Here is an 18,852-nt window from a genome sequence, read left to right on the forward strand (position 1 = left end):
AGAACACAGCACTCCTGGCTACCTGTGTGAGCAGGTAAGGTAATTAATGGATGGGAATTATGGCTATTACCAAAGCTGTCACACATGAGGTAAAACAAAATGCAAGTAAATCCCTCTGTGGGTGTTTTGTCCAAATTGATCGTTCCAGTTTCAGGACTTTTAAGAGAAAAGATTTTCTTTAAAAATACTTAATGACCTTGGTTTTTATTTAGGAAGTAGAAAACCAATCTGAGCTGGCAGAGGATAAATTTTCTGCAACCCTTCCTGTGCCCCCAGAAAACAACAAACGCCAGTTTACATTGTGAAAATCAGTAAATATCATTTATCCTCATCCAGGCTAATTTCTTCAGAGTATACCCACATCTACCCTATAATACTTCTCCTTTTGGTGCTTCTAATCTACCATTTCAGCATTAAAAATAGGTTTGCATCCAGAGACAGGCACACATATTCAGCTACACGAAAATCTGGAATTTATTTTGTTGCAGTTCTGGATGATCCTTTATGTGTTGTATTTACTGGTATAAAAAAAAATAAAATACATTTACCAGCACGAATTTTGCAAAGCACTTGAGAAACAGATGAAAGTTAAAAGATATCCACATCTCTCTAGCTCTGCACTGGTGAGAACTGCAATATTATTGCCTATTACCCTGGTATCTGAGTTTCTCACTATCTTTAATGCCACATCCTCCCACCATAAACAGAATTATTTCTCAGATAGTAAGAGAGAGGAGAGTTGAGGCAAGAGTAAAGAAATCACTCCAGAGAACATTAGAAGGCTATGAAGAAGAAAGTATTTCAAGAGTGCCTTATACTCTAAACTACTTTTTTTTGCTTTGCTTCATGATAATTAAAAGCATTCTGCTTTCATACTTTACTTTCTGTGCAAAGCTGAGCCCGCCACTTCTGACTGTAATAACAACACAGCATTCCTACTTCATATCCAAGGTAACCCAAGGTATTTTAATGACATAATAAATTTGATAAGGCAGTCTGGGAGCTGCATTGGTAAGTGCTCCCAATGCACTTGGCACAGTTTGCTGCTAGAGGCTTTTTCAGAGGGAATCCAATACTTTCAGTCTTATCTGAAAAATATACTGTATTTTTTTACTTTAAAACATCATTTCCTGTATGTATAAACTGGAGTTGAACCAAAAAAAGTAATCAAATACCTGTGGTGCTTCAAGTATTACTGAGAAATTTGTGTCATCTGTTGGTTCTGGAGTCCCAGGTCTGCTTTTGATGCCACTGGTATCCACACCGTGCATGTTCTCCTCCTCTCTGCTTTCTCCCTAAAAAAGGTAATCCAAACAATGAGTCAGGAAAATGACAACAACAACAACAACAAAAAAATCCCACATCTTTCAATAAATTAAAAGGGAGAAGGAGAACCAGCCATTAGAAAAGAATTATAAAAATATAGAGTCAAAAATGGAGAAGATTAAGTCAATATCTTTTATTCTTTGAAGATATTGGTTCAGATGCACTAAAACCTAAAGAGATGTGCAGGAAGGAAAGACAAATACAAGGATATGAACAATGACATACTAATTTTCAGAAAAGGAAATAATACATTTAACAGCTTTCCTACACTCCTCTTTCACAACTCCTCTACCACTTTGAATTACAAGCACTTTCTATTAACTGGGGCTTTAATTAATTTTGCCTGGGTGCCCTTGATGAACAATACTGCAGCATTCCCTAGTAAACTACTGTTCCAAAGCCCTGATTCCAGAAAAGGGAAATTCTCCTTGAATTTACAGTCTTGACTTCAAACAGAGTAGGTTTCTTTGATGTCAGAGGAGCTCAAGCAAGCACTCAGCAGTGTCTCAGAGAGAAATGGGCTCCAGCACACATTTAACTGGGTTGCTGAAGTGCTGGAACCACGTTACACACAGCGCACGTGGGTCTGCCCAGGCACATCTCCCAGTTCCACGTGGATGTTCTTGAAGGAAGAACTTAAGGGTGCTGGTTTTCCAGGCAGATCCTTTGGACACTGAGCTGCCCCTTTGCCAGAACTTTTGGCCCTCTCATGGCACAGCAGCTCAGTTGTTTCCCAAATTCACACTGAATTCTCCCCACAAACACAACAACCCCCACCCTACGCACGCCATGGGATGAAATAAGAGAAAAAACATAGTTAAAATCAGTTCTTACCACTAAAGGCTTGCAGATTCCAAGGGAAACTGTGCCTGGGGGCACAGATTTCAGCACTTCCACTGCCTCTGTCAGGGTGGCACCATCCAAGTGTTTCTCGTTGACGAACACCAAGCGGTCGCCCGGCAGAATCTGCCCCCCACGCTCGGCCACTCCACCTGGCACCAGGGAGCTGATCACAATGGCTGTTCCTGCTGGATCCAGGGGATCCTGGGTGGAAAAATAAAATAAAAACACCCCTAAGTGAAGGCCTTGAAAGATGAGGTTTGTTTGGAGTGTGTAAAGAGCACTCAAGCACGTTCATCCTCTAACGCTACGGGAACTGAAGCCTCTGAGACGTCCAGAAAACATTGTCTGCTGCCACTGCCAAGGCTTACAGTGTGCAAAAACGGAGATATTCCATCACTTGCCTAATCCATTAAGAAATGTTAAGATCTGAAAGGTGACCCACACCCTGCCTGCCCTCTCCTTACACACACAGACACAGCCAGGCCAACCTGCAAACAGAACAACGCTGGCAGCCTTCCACCAGCCTCCATGCAGCCTGGGCTGTGCTCATGTCACAGAAAATAACCCCTCTGCACGTCACCCCAGGGCTTCAGAGCAGCAGAAATGATGGCAAAAGGAATCTAAGAAGAAATTTAATTCAAAAGGTTGAGTTCAAATGAAACCCCCAAATATTGAAGGAACAGCAGTTTAGTGGGATGTGTTACTGCAGCGTTTCTGCTTCGTCAACTCCACGTGACGACTTAGAAGAGACATTTTCTCCACCTTAACAGGGAACAGGAGGCAGAAGAGTAACTGTGGTTATTACTGAAGGCAAGGAACACTGTAGTGGTGGATACAGAGAGTGTCAAGCACAAAATATTATACACATTGTAAACTTATGCAAAGATACCCACTTTGGTTGATATTTTATCCAGTATTAGCCTTTGCTTTGTTTCCTGCACCGTTTCTATCGTGCCTTCACTCATTAAAAAAATTCTTCTCAATTCAATAAAATTATAAATGATTATATGGCAGAAAGACATACAAAACAAATGAATGTTTTTGGTTTTATTAAAAAAAAATTGTTTCCTCATTTGTTTTTTTTTAAGATTGCAATTAGCCTTTCTCCCCCTTGCTAAGGGCTCATAAAGTTCAGAAATGCTCCTTGCATGCACTGGGTCTCCAAATGCACAATCATGGACTATTTTTCCCTCAGGACTTGCATCTTATTCAGGGCATGGGAGGGATAAAATAAAGGGCAAAATTCAAATCACAAAGACCACCATGAATTCAGCACCTCAGTGTTAATTTGAAAACAGGAATGCTCTTTAAGCTCTTTATTTTTATATGACTATACACTCCTTTCCAAGGGCATATGTTTTTTAAGGTACGTGCAAACACATGAGGCAATGCCTGTAATATCTGTAAAAGGCTGAAATTAGAGAAGTGAAATTAAGGAGTTCAGCAGGAAGAGCCACACCAGGGCTGGATTCAAGTAAATAAAAATTAGCAACAATTCTCTGCCGTTCTACTGCTCAATCCTGCTCTTTTTACAATTTTATAATTTTGCAGTTTATCCGCAGTGCACACAAGATGTTCCCTCACCAGTGTCAGGTCTCAGCAGCCAAGCCCAGCAGGCTCCCTGGGCTTGCCTCCTGTGCCAAGGTGCTCATGCTGCCCGAGTGTCTGTGCCCAAACCTGCTGCACCTGGTGCCGAGGGGAGGATTCCCTGAGCTTCCAACAGCATCCCCTCGGGAGATTCTCAGCAATGAACCAAAGCCCAGCAAGTTCAGAAGAAGATTCCAAAGGGACTCCAAAAAGAGCTTTGCTTTAAGTGCTGAATGAAGAAAATTGAAGTTACTGCTGCTCTTTGTTTTCGCCAGCAAACCCCAACCAGCCCAACGACCCTGGCACCAACACAGGCTTCTAAATTTGCTTTAATTTGGGGGTTTGCTCTGCTGCAAATTAGAAATAACCTTCTGGACCATCTCTGCAGACCCAGGATCCAGCCCAGACAGCCCCTTCCCAGCAAGCAAGGCACTGTTCATGTTAGGGAGGCTTTGCTGGAGAACTAAACCAGCAAGTTTTCCTATCATGGACTCATCTTGCCGTGGCCAGGGGGGTTTATGCTGGTTCCCTGAATGGGTGAATGCTCTCTCAGCAAAACTACACCTTTGCTGACACAACAGCTTTTATAATATGACTTTTGCTGGCTTGGCTATATTGATAAAAAATGAACAAAACAAACCCAGCACTCACCCCCACCCATGCAGATAAGCTGACAAAATTCTGTGAGTGAATGACTGGCCCAGTAATTACTGGGCTGGCTGAGGATGGGGGAGAACCGGGTTCAAATCAGTTCATTTTGGGGTTCTGGATCAGAATCACTTAAGCAGGACCTGGGAATCTCACCATTAGCCATTTCTATGCTGGGTCAGTGGCCTAACTACCACATTTCTGATGAGAAACAGTCCTGTTCCAACTCACCACTGCAATAAAAACAAGTTTTGCTCAAAAAATCATCATGTTTTGGTAAGAGATAATTTAGCTGAAAGAAGAGAGTTCCTGCAAAGAAACAGTTCTAGGCAGGGAAGTTTTGAGGACAATGTGGTTATTTTCCCTGCTTCACAACACACACGAGCACAAGCCATGCACTGGAATTGTTCCTTGAAGAGCAGCAGAAATCTTAAAAAAAGGGGAGCCCATGTTGAAAACTGTTGTCCAGACAAGCAGAAAACAATTCCACTGCTGATTTCAAGCAGAGGGAGCTATTGTACAGGGAGAGAAGAGCGGGATGAGCTGCACAGTGAGAGCTCAGCAGCAGCACCAGCAGTGCTCAAAACCTCAGGGTTCACCAGTGGCTGAATCACAATGTGATTGCCACGAGGAATGCAACAAAAACTGCACAAGAAGGCACAGACCCACTGAATTTCAAGCTGTGATCCTGCATCCATATTCTCTCCGTAATTTAATGTTCTGTCACAATGGTGGATTGCACTGTGCTTTTCTTATCAAAACCAAAGGAACATTGAGACTTTTTTGAAACCTTGCCTTACGATTTACCCTCAACCCCAAGCACACCCTAAAGAACCACCTGCTAAAAAAACAAGACAGCAAACACCAAGTTCACCAAATTCACATTTTCTAAATGGTGAGTGCAACTGTGTCTGTTGTGAGAAGTGTTGTCTTGTTTTTGAAAGAAAGCAGTGCTTGCAGCAGGATGAAAAACAGACCCTTTCCTTCTACACTAAGTGCAAAAGGTACAGTTTGTATGTGGTTAGTGTAGTTAAAAGGCAAGTTCACTCCCACAGAGGGATTTCAGGGCTGCCTCCATGTTAACAGACCAGCCAGAACCATTCCAAGTTACTAAAGAGCACCAGAGTGACTGCACAACTACCCTGAGGCTCTAGACTCATTTTACTTGGCTCATAGTGATTTTTAGTCACCAGCAGGCAGCACCAGATTTCAGCCTCTATTTTAAAGTGAAGGCTCCTTTACTGAGATGGAGTTTGTCACTCTCTCCCCCAAGCCAGAAGTGATATAATTTCAGTATTCCAAGAAATGACCACCTGGCTTTGTATCAGAGCACAAGGGGAGTGCAGTGGACAACTGGCCATGTTAAAATGAGCACGAATCATACAAACATTAAAACTGGGAAAGACCTCCAATATCGTCATGAACCGGCCTTGGCACATTTAAAGAGGAGCTTTTACCTTTCCTGAAGGATTCCTTTACACCAATGAATCATTTATGAACAACGAGGAGAAGAACTGGACCGCAAAGCAGAGCCGTGAGGAGACAAACCCCCTTGACTCAAAAAAGCTCATTTTAAGAGAAGAATTACACGTTTGCCACTTGTGTAAACGCTGAGAGCTGCCCCCTGCCATGCAGCAGCAGCAGCCCAGGACAGTGGCCTCCAGGTAACCCTTGGAGGAACTCGTGTGCTGTGGCTGCTGTCCTCCCCTTTGTGCCCGAGCCAGCCACGGATTCCATGAACTTGTTTAAAATAGCCACAATTTATTCATACTTAGCACACCATATATTTAACTATGCTGAACCATAGGTTTTCCCTCCTCCCCACTGCTCCTCATCAAAACCCACAAACGTTTCCCGGAGTCCAGGTGTCAAATTTTTCCTCCTTATTTTCAGAGCCTCATTTGTTCTGGATTCATTTAGCAGTGCAGAGTCAGGCAGGGGCCACTGCAGTTGCTGCCTCTGGGACCCCTGGGTTGGGGCAGTATGAAAGCTCTTAAAAACCTGAGCTCTGCTAAAATGTTAAGAGTCCCAAGAGGTTAAGAGAGTCCTGCATGCAACGCTGGGGCTCCAACTTTATTGTGGCTTCAGTGGAGGGGCACCAAACATCCACACTCAGAGGGACTTAGGAAGCAAATCTGGAGACAAAACCAGTGCAGCTGCCCATCCTGCTGGGAAATTAAAGTGATAAACCAGGCTGGCTGTTCTCTTGTCCCTCCCAAAAGGTGAAGTGTGCAGCAGCCAAGAGAGGGCACTCCAGGCCAGCCCAGCTCCCAGCACTGCAGGCATTCCCTGCTCTGACAACCCATTCCCATCCATCCAGCCAGCCCCAGCAGACCCTCCCCAGGCTGGGGATGAGGAGCACTGAAACTCCAGCTCCACTGGATGGGAGCAGCTCCCACGTTTGCTGGAGTTTTGTTTGTGTTTTGCTTTTTTTTTTTTTTAAGGCTCCTATGAAAATGTAAGACAAAGCTGCGGGTGACTGACATTCCCTGTGCAAAGTCACTCTCACTTAGTTACAGGCTATATTAGTTTTGGCATCACTTGAGATCTAAATCCAGCTAGCCTGACTTCCTAGAATATTTCAGCTTTCTTCAAGCAACAAACTGCCTGCTGCCACAAAAACACACATCCAAAATAGCATGGCAAAGGATCCCAAAAGAAACAGTTTGAAACTTTTTTTTCCCCCCTCCCCGTGCCATTTTTTGATTTATCTGAACATTTTTACAAGTGCCAATTTGTATACTGCAGGTTTCTGTGAGAGAGCCAAAACAAACGCCTCAGAGCTCAGAGGTCAGAGCAGCCCAGCTTCATTACATTTTGCATGGGACCACTTCCAGGTCTAACACACATATATATCCATATTTAAAACTCTTCAGTGAATAAGATACCAGGCTGGAAGACTCTCAGACACGACAACTTTTGATGCTGAACAAGGAAAAGACACCTGTCAACAATGAAAAGAACCAGAGGCATTTTGTGTTTGTCTTGCTGTTATGTAGAACAAAGGTAGAAGTGCACATCAGCAATGTACCTGCGTGCTCAGCCTTGTTAAATGATTTAAAATACTCATCCAGGCTCTCATTCTGTGAAGTGCCTGTGGTTCCCTTTGCAGAGCCACCCTCCACAGTGACCCCAACAATGCCAATGGGATGCAAGAGTCAAGACTGACAAAGCACCCTTTTTTGTGCCTTTTCAAAGCACAAAAGTGCCTCCCGGCAGACAGGGAAGAGAGGGAGAGCCAGCTGTGAGTGAGGTCTGATTCCCTCCTTAAGGTGGCCTCACTTTAGGGTAGAGACTCAAGCTCCAAACCTTCTGTTCACTCACTCCAACATGTTTACAGCACTTGGCCATAGGAACTGCCAAAGGCGCTCTCAAGGCCTGGAAAAACATCCCTGAGGAAGTGCTCGACTGGTTTTCGTTAGATCCATTGCATCTGAGTGAAATTCGAAGCATTTCAGACCTGTTTCTGCCTCTTCCACTCGGATTGCAGTCAGCAGGGCTGCTCAGGAAGGAGATTACACAACGCACAGCCTCTGGCTGTACCAGAGAAATAAACTGCGGGCTGATGTGCTGAAGCAACACAAAGTTAAATACGAAGCGGTATTCAAGGAGGAACGCTGAACTTTGCTGTGATGTAAGGCAAAGCACTGGAAATAAAACATTACTATTTATTGATCTGCAGTGAGGGAATAAAGCAATGAATTTCAGAAGCTCTGGTGTGCAGCCGGCATTAATCAAAACTTCTGTTGTGGGAAATGTCAGCAAAGAAACAGGAATTCGCAGGGAAGGGGAAAGAAAAAAAAAAAGCACAACACAACAAAACAGAAACAAACCGCACAGAGCCCCACCCAAAGGAGGAGAGGGAACAGCAAAATAAAAAGAGGAGGAGGTGGTGGCACAATGGGTTTCCCACACCAGGCTTTCATCATCTGGGATATGAAATCCTATCAGCCTTCCCCAGCAAGAACCAACACGGTGGCCGGCGGTGACTCAGAACCGCGTGGGTCTGGCAGGGCTGGAGAGCACAGCACCATCCCCACCCCTCTGCTGTGGACCAGGGACCCCAGGGAAAAGACCGCACACACTACTGCTCTCCCCAGACAAAAAGATCAAAGATAGACACCAACTCTGGGCGTTTTCGGTGTCACCGTGCACTGGACTCAGGTGCCTGTTGCTATCTTTTAATTTATCAAACTTCTCAATCCATCTAAGGTTTTATCCGCCTTTCATATTTGCTCTCGGCAGAGCTAAAGTCTCAGGGATTACATTCATTAGACTCTCTTAATATCTTAGACTTTCAGACTTTCCAGCTCCAGAAAAAACACACTGAGTGCTGACTACAGGGAAAAGCCACAGAGATAAGGAAAAAAAAAAATAATATCCCTGAACTCATAAGGAAGTGGAGGAAAGCCACTGTGTGATGAGATAAAGAAGGGATAGAGATGTGTGGGAAAGAAGAAGAAAATACCAACAAGCAAAGGAAAAAAGTATAAATGGTATCACCTACACAGCCTGTGCTCAGTGGGTCTCAGGTTGTGGGTTTGATCAGCTTTCAGACTCAAAGAATTCCTGAATGCAAAATCCAACCACGGAGCCCAGCAGCACTTGCACCAGTGGTGTGAGCTGGCCTCAGCACTGGTAAAAGTCTGTGGAGGTGCAGGATGTGTTTTTACACAAACCAGAGCTCTCTCCTGCATGAAAATCTTGCTTCACAAACAGCAAACATATGAATTATGGAAGACTTGCTGCAGAAAAAGCTGCAAAATAAAAGTTGGGACAGAGGACAGGTTGGGTTCTGTGCAACAAGGATCTGCAAACAGCAACTTGGCCCAAAGAATCACAGAATCCCAGACTGGGTTGGGTTGCAAGGGAACTTAAAGGTCATCCCATTCCACCCTCTACCATGGGCAGGGACATCTTCCACTGTCCCAGGGTGCTCAGAACTCCATCCAGTCTAGTCTTAAACACCTCCAGGGATGAGGAACAGAGTTGATGAGGGAGCAGACAGAAAGGTTGCAGAGAATGTTAAGGCTACAGTGAATCACATTGAGAACAGACAGAAAATTCCAAGTGCAATAGGACTCCCTGGATTTGGGGAGCAGCATCTTCCAGAAGGGTGAGGTACTAAGAAAACAGAACACCTCATAACTTCCATGAGTTTTCAGGATGCTTCATGCTCATCCATCAGCACCAACACACGTCTCAAACCTCATCATTTCAGAACAAATTTGGAGCTGTCTGGGCTGAGCTCTTCCACACCCACTGCTCCATCATCTCCACTTGCCCACTGCCAGGCCAGCACAGCTTCCTCCAGCCTCATCCACACTATCTCAGCCTGGCTGAGATTTACTAAGTGGTTAACAGAAAAATCCAGCTACAGTTTTGTCCCTTTAAATTCTCGCCTTCTCTCGCAGGGAGAAGACATCTGTGGAATAATAATGAATTTCTTTGGTTTGGGGTTTTTTGTTTTTATTAAAAGCTATTCTTTCTAGCAGGAAATGAAAAAGAACAACCAGATTGGAGAATTTGGGGGAAGAAGGGAAAACATTTCTAAAGGTTAATAGTAATAATACTGCTCAGCATTTATTTCATGGATATGCGAGAAAGCAAAGAAAAACAGATGTTCTCGGTAATGCTCCAGTTTCTCTGCAAACTCAGGTATTGTCCAGAACTGCTGCAGCTCACAGGGACAGGAGGGATGTTCCTACAGTTTGCTCTACAAGACAGCAAAGGGATAAGGAAAATCTCTGCCTTTTATTGAATGCAGGACAACCTGGGCATCAGCATGGCTTTGTGAAAGGCAGGTCCTGCTCCACCAAAATCTGCTGCCCTGGGTTTAGCTGGGGTGATCCATGGCTGAGATAAGAACCATTTAATAACTGAATAAAGCAAAAGATAATAGCAATGCTAATACTAATAAATATAATGAAAAGGGACATGACAAAAAGAGAGGAATAAAATCTGAGAAAAGTGAGGCATAACTCTGATGCTCAGCCTGTTCCTGAGCAGTGATTCACCCCTTCTGGCCAAGTCCTCCCATTTATATACTGAGCATGATATCCTATAGTATGGAATATCCCTCTGGCTAGTTCAGATCACCTCTCCTGGCTTCTGCTGCTCCTCCTCACTGGCAGAGCATGGGAAACTGAGAAGTCCTTGACTCAGAGTAATCGCTACTTAGCAACAACTAAAACATTGCCCTGTTATCAACATTGTTCTCATGCTAAATCCAAAACACAGCACTGCACCAGCTACTAGGAGGGAAATTAACTCTATCCCAGCCAAAACCACAACACCTGCTTAGTGGATGACGGAAGGGCTGTGGATGTGTCTACCTGGAATTCTGTGAAGCCTCTGATGCTGTTTCCCACAGCATTCTCCTGGAAAAACTGGCTGTGCATGGCTTGGATGGCCAAGGAGGCCAATGGTACCTGGTTTTTGTCAGCACTGGTGTGGCAGCAGGGCCAGGGCAGTGCCTGTCCCCTGTGCTGGGCACTGCTGAGGTACCTGGAATTCTGAGGTCATGACAAGAAGGACATTGAGGGGCTGGAGCATATCCAGAGAAGGGAATGGAGCTGGGAAAGGAGAGGCTGAGGGAGCTGGGAAGGGGCTCAGCCTGGAGAAAAGGAGGCTCAGGGGGGACCTTGTGGCTCTGCACAAGTCCCTGACAGGAGGGGACAGCCAGGGGGGTCAGGCTCTGCTCCCAGGGAACAGGGACAGGAGGAGAGGAAATGGCCAAGTTGCTCCAGGAGAGGTTCAGGTTGGATATAAAGAAAAATTTCTTCATGGAAAGGGTTGTCCAGCCCTGGCACAGCTGCCCAGAGTGGTGGAGTCCCCATCCCTGGAGGGATTTAAAAGCCCAGTGGATGTGGCACTTGGGGACATGGGGCAGTGGTGGCCTTGGCAGTGCTGATAAGAACGGTAGGACTGAAAGGTCCCAGAGGACTTTCCCAACCTGAATAATTCTAGAGATTCCTCCGACTTCTCATTTAGAGTCCAGCTGATGGCCCCCTCCAGCCCAGTGCCAGGGAATACCCAACCCCTAATGTGCCTCCAGGTTCTCCAGATCTCTTCCTCATCCAGCTGTTCCTGCAGGTCTGTCTGCATCTTTGTGTGAGATACACAGAAATCTTTCTGATTCCTTATTAAAGTGGTCTCTGCTCTCCCAATGCCTCAGTACTGCAGCACTGAGGTTTTTGGAATCCACTAATCGTGAACACCTCAGAAACTTCTCCAGGAATGTGCTCAACTGCATTCACCAGCTCTGAGGTCCTGCAAAGTCGTTTTTAAGCTGAACTCCAAGAGAATTTTTCAAAAAGCTATACTGAATTCAATTCATGACACACTATTAAGAATTATTTTACACATGAAGCAGCTTAATATGATTTAGAGGATGTAGAACTTTCCCATAGGGGGAGAGAAGCAAATCCTCCGTGAGATGAGTACCAACACAGTTGGTACTGAGGCTTACAGAACTTTGATGTTAATGAATGTGGATGGGTTGTAGAGATGGGAGAAAAGCTGCCTTTATCAGTTTCCCCAGTACCAAGCTGATAGCCATTGTCAAAGTGCTCTTTAATACAGCTGTGCAGCTTTTGCCAGTAAGCCACAGGTTCCCATCACATGATCAGGTGGAAATGTGCTGAACAAAGACGTGAATATCCTTCTTTGTTCATAACAAACTTATCACAAGAACAGACAAAGCTCAAATTATCACAAGAGGGCAAACGTTTAGCCAGCGACTTGTCAAAGCATTCCAGCCTGCATCTCACCGCTGAACAGACCAAGAAAGTAAAAGGGAAAAAAAAATAATATAATCTACTTGAATACCACCTTCTACAAATAAGAAGTCAGTTTGCTTTTTTTTTTGCTTTTTTTTTTTTTTTTTTTTTTTTTTTTTTTTTTTTTTTTTGGTAACTCTACATCTGGAGCCTGTTTGGGGCATAAAGAAAAGAGGAAAGATATTTGGAGACACTTAAATTGCTTCACTTCCTGCCGTGAATGACTATGCAGTGATTTTGTTAGAAAAGGGAAAACAATTGTTTCCCATGCTCCCTGGGAGAAGGACAAAACATAACCTGCTGAATGTGCAGCAAAAGAGACTTCAGTTCAGCAGCACGAAAAACTGCTACTCATAATAAAGGGAAGCCAGGAATAAGGCAGCTGTGGGGTCCCTGTTGCTAGACCACAGGAAAATCCCCCAGAGCACTGACCCAAGGCAGGCACAATTCAAGCTGCTTCTCCAGCTCAGGGTAACTTGAAGCTCCTGAGTGCTGAAATGCCTTTTTCTGCTTCCATGGATGGCTTGGAGCAGGTGAGTCCATGAGTTCCTACAGGCAGGCAGCTCTCCAGGGCAGCTGGACTGTGGCAAAGCAAACAGGCACTGGGGACTTCTCTCTCAGCACAGAGAGGGAGAAACAGCATCTCACAGTCCTTCCCAAGAGTTATGTAAAATGTCAAACCTCCCCATTCCACCCCTCGCCCTCTCCAGTTTCATGCACTCTCAAACAGCTGCTTTAAAAAGACTCTGACTTCAAAGCACAGTAAATTAAGCTCCACATAAAGTCCATTCAGCTTTTTGTTTAATTTGATAAAAGCTCATCAGACCATTCAAGTTACCTTCTGGTCAATACTGCCTCAAGAAATCTGCAATTCAGCTACCTGTGGTTTTTCCAATATTTCTGTAAAACATTACTGACAGGATCTGTTGGCCTGCAATGCATCAGGTCTGTGGTAAACACTATTTCAGGGCTCAAAGGACCTTCTATCCTGCTGGGATGTCTTCTTTTTTCCCCTACAAGTCTTATGGGATTTTTATTTCCTCTTGCTCTGGGATCACAGTCGTTTTTAGACAGCATTTCTTCTCTATTTTAACCTGATAATACATCTTTCAATTTCTTTCTAAGAAAAAGAGAAAACAATGGCTTAGATCTTGACTTGCTGGCCAGGAGGCTGGATGGGGCTTGGGTCTAGTGGAAGGTGCAGGGCTTGGAACTGGATGAGAGTTAAGATCCCTTCCAACCCAAACCACTCTGGGATTCCATGATTAGTTCCAGGCCAGACAGATTTACTGTTAAGCTGGATCCTTTCAGGTCTGCTGACAAAGAACACACAATGCACTGACTGCAGCCCTTTGCATCCCAGGTGATCCCAAACCACTCCAGCCTTAACCATCAGAGCACACTTGGCACCAGCAGTGCCAGCAGCACCACATAAAGGTTAGTGAAGAGGTGAAAGGCACAGCAGCCTCTCCAAGTGAAAGGAGAAGGAAATGAAGGGAGGCAGAGTGTGTTCACTTCACTGAGGGGTTGGCCAGGAGGCTGAGCAGTTTTGTCATGGCCAGGAGACCTCTGCAGCTTCCCCACCAAAGCACCACCAAGAAAAAGCACTGGCTGGCCTAGGAGCTTTGACCAGCTCCCAAAACAGTGATGACAGTAGAAAAAAAACCCCAAAAACCCCTAGAAAATTTCTTTTTGAGACATCATCAGTGTTTCTTATTTAAATAAAAGAAAAAAAAAATCCAGTGAAATCCATCATTTCGAGAATCCACAGGATCAGCTTCCACCTCTCCTCTTGCCAAGTATTGACCTTGCTGCCAGCAGAGCAGTGGTCTCAAAAATTTTAGATTTCCTACAACATAATTACACATTACAACATTCAAAGGGGAAAAAAGGTGGTTTTTTAATACACATAGACACCACAGGAAGATGAAGAATATCCTGTATAAATACTATTCTGTCATAGCAACAGAGGTAACTCTACCCCAAAGTTTTAAGAACCTTATTTAAAAAAAAGGAAGGTGGCTCTGTTTTAAGCTTTTAAATCCCTAAAGACAATCAAAAGAAAACACAGGAGAAAGTAGAAATACTATTGATTATGCATAATTGGTATAATTAATTTGTAATTAGTTCATTAAAATATATAGGCATTGGAATTATGCTTGTACATTTCTGGGAATATCCTGCAAGTCACTTGGGATGTGCTTATCATTTATTTGATAGATGAAACATTATTAGAAAGACAGCCCATTAAAAATTAATATGCCAGAGTAATAATTTTCTTGATCTCAGCATTCAGTTTTCCACGTACTCAGACTCCTGCCTCACAAAGAGTTTTTATTAATTCTGTTTTCCAGAGCATGACTTGGGAAGTGCAGCATTTAGGACAACTGAGGCACAGCATCCTTTATGCTCAGCATGCAGCCAGTTTTGAGAAACAAAATGGTAAATATTACAAATTATACACCGTAGGAGTGTTCAGCACAACGACTAATTCTACAGTCAGAATTAAGATGGAAAGGTAAAAAAGCCTTTTGCTTGAAAAGAAGTAGGAAGAAACTTCCAGAGCACTGAGAGCAGCCTGGTCTGTAACTGCTGGGCATTCTTGTGCTTCTGCAGCATGTCTGGCATCTCTCACTGTCAGAAATGTGTGAGCAGGACTCCTGAAACACTGTAGGGAACAGCCCCATCCCACCCTAAGGCTGGGATCCACTGGAATCCATCATTCCAAAGGTTTTGCTCCACCTTTGTGTGGTGGAAGGTGAGGTTGGACAATAGAGCATCACCACCTTTTAACCCTGACACCACTTCCCTGCTCTCACTGAGCTCCCTGAAGTCCTTCCAGTATTTCTGAAGTGTCATTCCAGCCAACAGCTACAGAAATAATTGGATCTTAAAAGCCCAGGATAGTCACCTCACTTCCTCCAAGCTGGGAATGCAACACCAAACTTTGCTTAAATTTCTGTAATGGACAGAGCCAGTCCTTGTGTGTTAATTTTAGGCTTCCTGCTCAAAATATCCCCTTCAAAAGCATTTTCCTCCCCATTCTATCTCCATCAACTCTGTGGCAGCCCAAAAAGGCTGGTCACTCACTGATGATGAAAATGGGCCATGGGAAGACCCAGTTTCATTTTTATATACTTATAAAAAATTTAAAAATTGTATTCCTCAAAAGCAGCAAAATCAGCAGTGGATACAGAGCACAAGCAGTATCATTTGCCATTATAAGGCTTGAATTTTCTCTTGTAAAACAAAGAGTAAGTGCCTAAAAAAACACCTTTTATGTTTTAAAGAAGGGTCTCCAGGTCCTTTAAGGCACAATTAAACACTGCTGTAATTCTGTGCTTCCCAGCAAATCTGTGTTAAGAATTCCAAACACCCTCCCAGGAACCACACACAGTTTTTTTTTTTCTCTCTTTTTCCCTTGCCTCCACTGTAGCATGGACAATTATTTATTTTCTTTGCCTTGCACTCAAGGATGTGATGGATGCATTTACATAAACGCGCACACAGCCACAGATATCTCTCTATAAAAATTAATCTGCAGATGATGAAAAGTGTAAAAGATCTAAGAGGCAAATCCCAAACAAAAGAACACACTTTATACACTTTACACATAAATATCTTGAAATTATAAAGATCTGAGATTAAGTGGTTTACCACTCATTTAGAATTGATTAGAATGTATTTAAATTTAGCTGCAAGTACCACAACATTGCTCGTGTATTTGCATCTGCGAATAAGTAAATAAAAAGCCTGCTATTAAAGCCTTCATTAATTCTGATTATATGAGAACTTAAAAGCAAATCTGTGTATTACTGCTCTGTAAAGACTCCCAGCAACTCTAGAGTAGAGCTGGCACTGCAACACAACATGTGTCAGCTAAAATGACTAACGGGATCTATTTTCAGTAATCTTAAATCGCACTGGTAAAATATAGAATTAATGGGTTTGCATAATACTTCAAATATTTTTTTTCCCTTCTAATTTATTCCCAATTCCTGCCTTATTGTATCAGAAAGTGAATTTTATATCACTTGACATTTATGTACAACAGTTGAACACATTTCATTAAACTACAATGTTTAGGCAGCACTCAGATGTGATGTGTATATTATTATAAAGAGTGATCCAGCTATTTTATTTCCTTATAAATATGATGACTGGGGGTTTAAAAAAATATATCATGTTGACTAGAAACATGAAGAGCGTTTCATTCTGACTACAGATTTTGAGAGTTTCTACATATTTAATTGAAGCCAGTGTTTTTGAAAGAAGGATTTGTTAGTTTTAGTAGCATTTCCCTCCAGTTAAAGGCTTGTCTGTTAATTTCTAAGGAGTTTAACAATTAAGAATATAATCATCTCCAACTAATACCCAAGAACCTTCGCTTGTCACTCTCAGAGCTGAAGTGTCATTCTAAGTTAGAACAAAATACAACAAAAAAACAACCTTGCCCAACACTTAAGGCATTAAAATCATATTTATGGGGTGAAGCTTGATTAAAGATTTTACATTTTGTCACATCCAGTAATCAGATGTTTAGAACACTCCCTACTTTACAGAGTTGGCCTCAAAATACATTAGTTACCCCTATAGTTTCTAGGCCCAAGTGTCAAGTCCATTACCAGTGATCAACATCACAAAACATTTTATGGCACCACGCAAGAAGAAAGGATCAAAGGGGTTTTTAGCATTTAGTTACATAAAAAACCATACCTGATAGTCTAAAATGCTGAATCCTAAACCATTTTTGTCTTTCTCCAGCTTAATAACCTTCACATCAGGAGACCATAATGCCAATTCTCCCTCTTCCTCCTCAGGATTAAAGTCTTCCTCAGGTTTCACCTGGAAAATAAAAGCTCTGGTCCAAACACCACTCTCTCAGTTCTTCACAAACACTATTCCTTTAATATTTTGATTATTAATGGTGCATACACACCCTCAAATATGACCTTTTATGGAATTAAAACTTTCCTGAGCATTATGAATAGAGTTTTCTCCATCTTGCTGCTTTGAGTACTCCCCTGGGCACAGGCCTACATGTTTTGAGCATCAGAGCCCAACCTGGCACACAAATACCCATGTATTAGTCTAATTAATTGTTAGAATATTACTAACCTGTTACATGCTGATGAACTTCAGCTGTCCCATTAGATGCATAAAGGAAAAATAAATAGCATAAAAGATTTAACCACAGACAGCTAATAGAAAGGCCAGACAATCAGAAAAGATGAGAAGCCAAGCTGTAAACACTTTTTGCAAATAGGAGCAACCACAAGTGTCAAGCTTTAGTCTGAGACTTTAAAGCTCCTGCGATGGAAAGAAACTTTTCAGTTTCCTTTTTTTTTTTTTTTTTGCCCCAGTTCTATAAAAATCTACTCAGAACATGGAAGCAATCAGCTAATGGTGGCAAGGGTGTGATTTAGTGTAATTCAGAGCTCTCAGTCACCTATTAAGTGTTGGGATGATGAATGGGATGTACAGTCAGCAAAGCAGCTCAGTGATTTACCTACCTTGTCTTCCCAGGACAACCAAGTTCCTCAAAACCAACCCATAAAAATCCAGAAATGCACAGACTTTTCCAAAAAGTCCCTTTTGTGTTAGAACTCTGGAAACTGAGAATTTCAGGCTTTCTGTGCTAAAAGGCACTGACCCTCAAGCAAACACTACATTTGACCTGAGGCTGTGGAAGAGGCTTCCTAAATTGAGTGATAGCACTGGGGTTGTGGGTGTGGAGTTTGAATGGTATTGTGTGATCTCACAGGGTGAAAAACTTAAAAATTAAGGGTTTAGTATATAGTAATATATGTGAAGCAATATGGAGGATTTAGGGTGTTGTCTTCACCTTCTTCTTCATGGTTTTGGGTGGTTTTCTCTTATTGGGTGGAAAAGTCCACATTGCTGACCTCGAGTTTTTGGTTATTGGGTTAAAAGTATAAATAATACAGATGTCATCTGGTTATTGGACAATTGACACTTAAATAACCTTGGAAAGAGTTAGAGACACCTCCATGTTCTGCTTTGTTAGCCAGAATTCACAACTTGAGACTGTACTATAGATAAGAATTAATAAACACCAAGTCTGAACACGAAAAACTGCAACTCCTATGAATTAATCCCGGATCCAACACAAGGAAAAAAAGATAAGAAACCAACACTTTTGCATGAGGAGGTGACAGAAGAGGTGTTACCTTCTGCTCTGGAGGGCGAATTGCCACGGGGGGCTCGTCCACCAAGGACTCGGTGCCGTCCCCAAAGAGCCGCCGGCAGCACACCAGGGTGAACGGGGGTGGCACTTCCTTCAGGAAGGTGACAGCCTCACGTCGGGATTTTCCACACAGCTGCACCCCATTCACCTGCAGGATGGGAACACCACACAAAGGAAATTAAAGAATATCCAACAGATTTTTTTTAATTTTTTTTTAAAATTTTTTGGCATATATTTTTCCCCACCTGAGCGTGGAAGTCTGATTTTACCTGGGGATTCTGGCACAGCCTGCATGGTTTTATTAATATATGTTTCTGAAGAATATATACATTATTGTAATTTTTTGTTTACATTATTGTCAAATACATCTCCAAGATCTTGTAACTACTGACTGCTGCATCACATCTCTTTAGCTTCCTCTAACTTCTTTTCTGCTCACCACTTTTCCAAGCCTAAACC

General features: G+C 42.9%; 1 protein-coding gene across 3 annotated transcripts in view; it reads right to left on the reverse strand.

Moving 5' to 3' along the window:
• The window catches only part of PATJ (PATJ crumbs cell polarity complex component), a 140,943-nt gene that overhangs the window by 89,845 nt on the left and 32,246 nt on the right, over window positions 1-18,852 (reverse strand). For all 3 annotated transcript variants that reach the window (XM_083867477.1, XM_083867479.1, XM_083867478.1), the window contains 4 exons: window positions 18,377-18,541; window positions 16,902-17,030; window positions 2,161-2,370; window positions 1,176-1,295 (listed from right to left, as the gene is read on the reverse strand). In XM_083867477.1, coding sequence (XP_083723603.1) covers window positions 1,176-1,295; window positions 2,161-2,370; window positions 16,902-17,030; window positions 18,377-18,541 — 624 coding nt within the window. The remainder of the gene's footprint in view (window positions 1-1,175; window positions 1,296-2,160; window positions 2,371-16,901; window positions 17,031-18,376; window positions 18,542-18,852) is intronic.

The sequence above is a fragment of the Zosterops lateralis genome (assembly GCF_965231275.1).
Source record: "Zosterops lateralis genome assembly, chromosome: 9".
NCBI lineage: Eukaryota > Metazoa > Chordata > Aves > Passeriformes > Zosteropidae > Zosterops > Zosterops lateralis.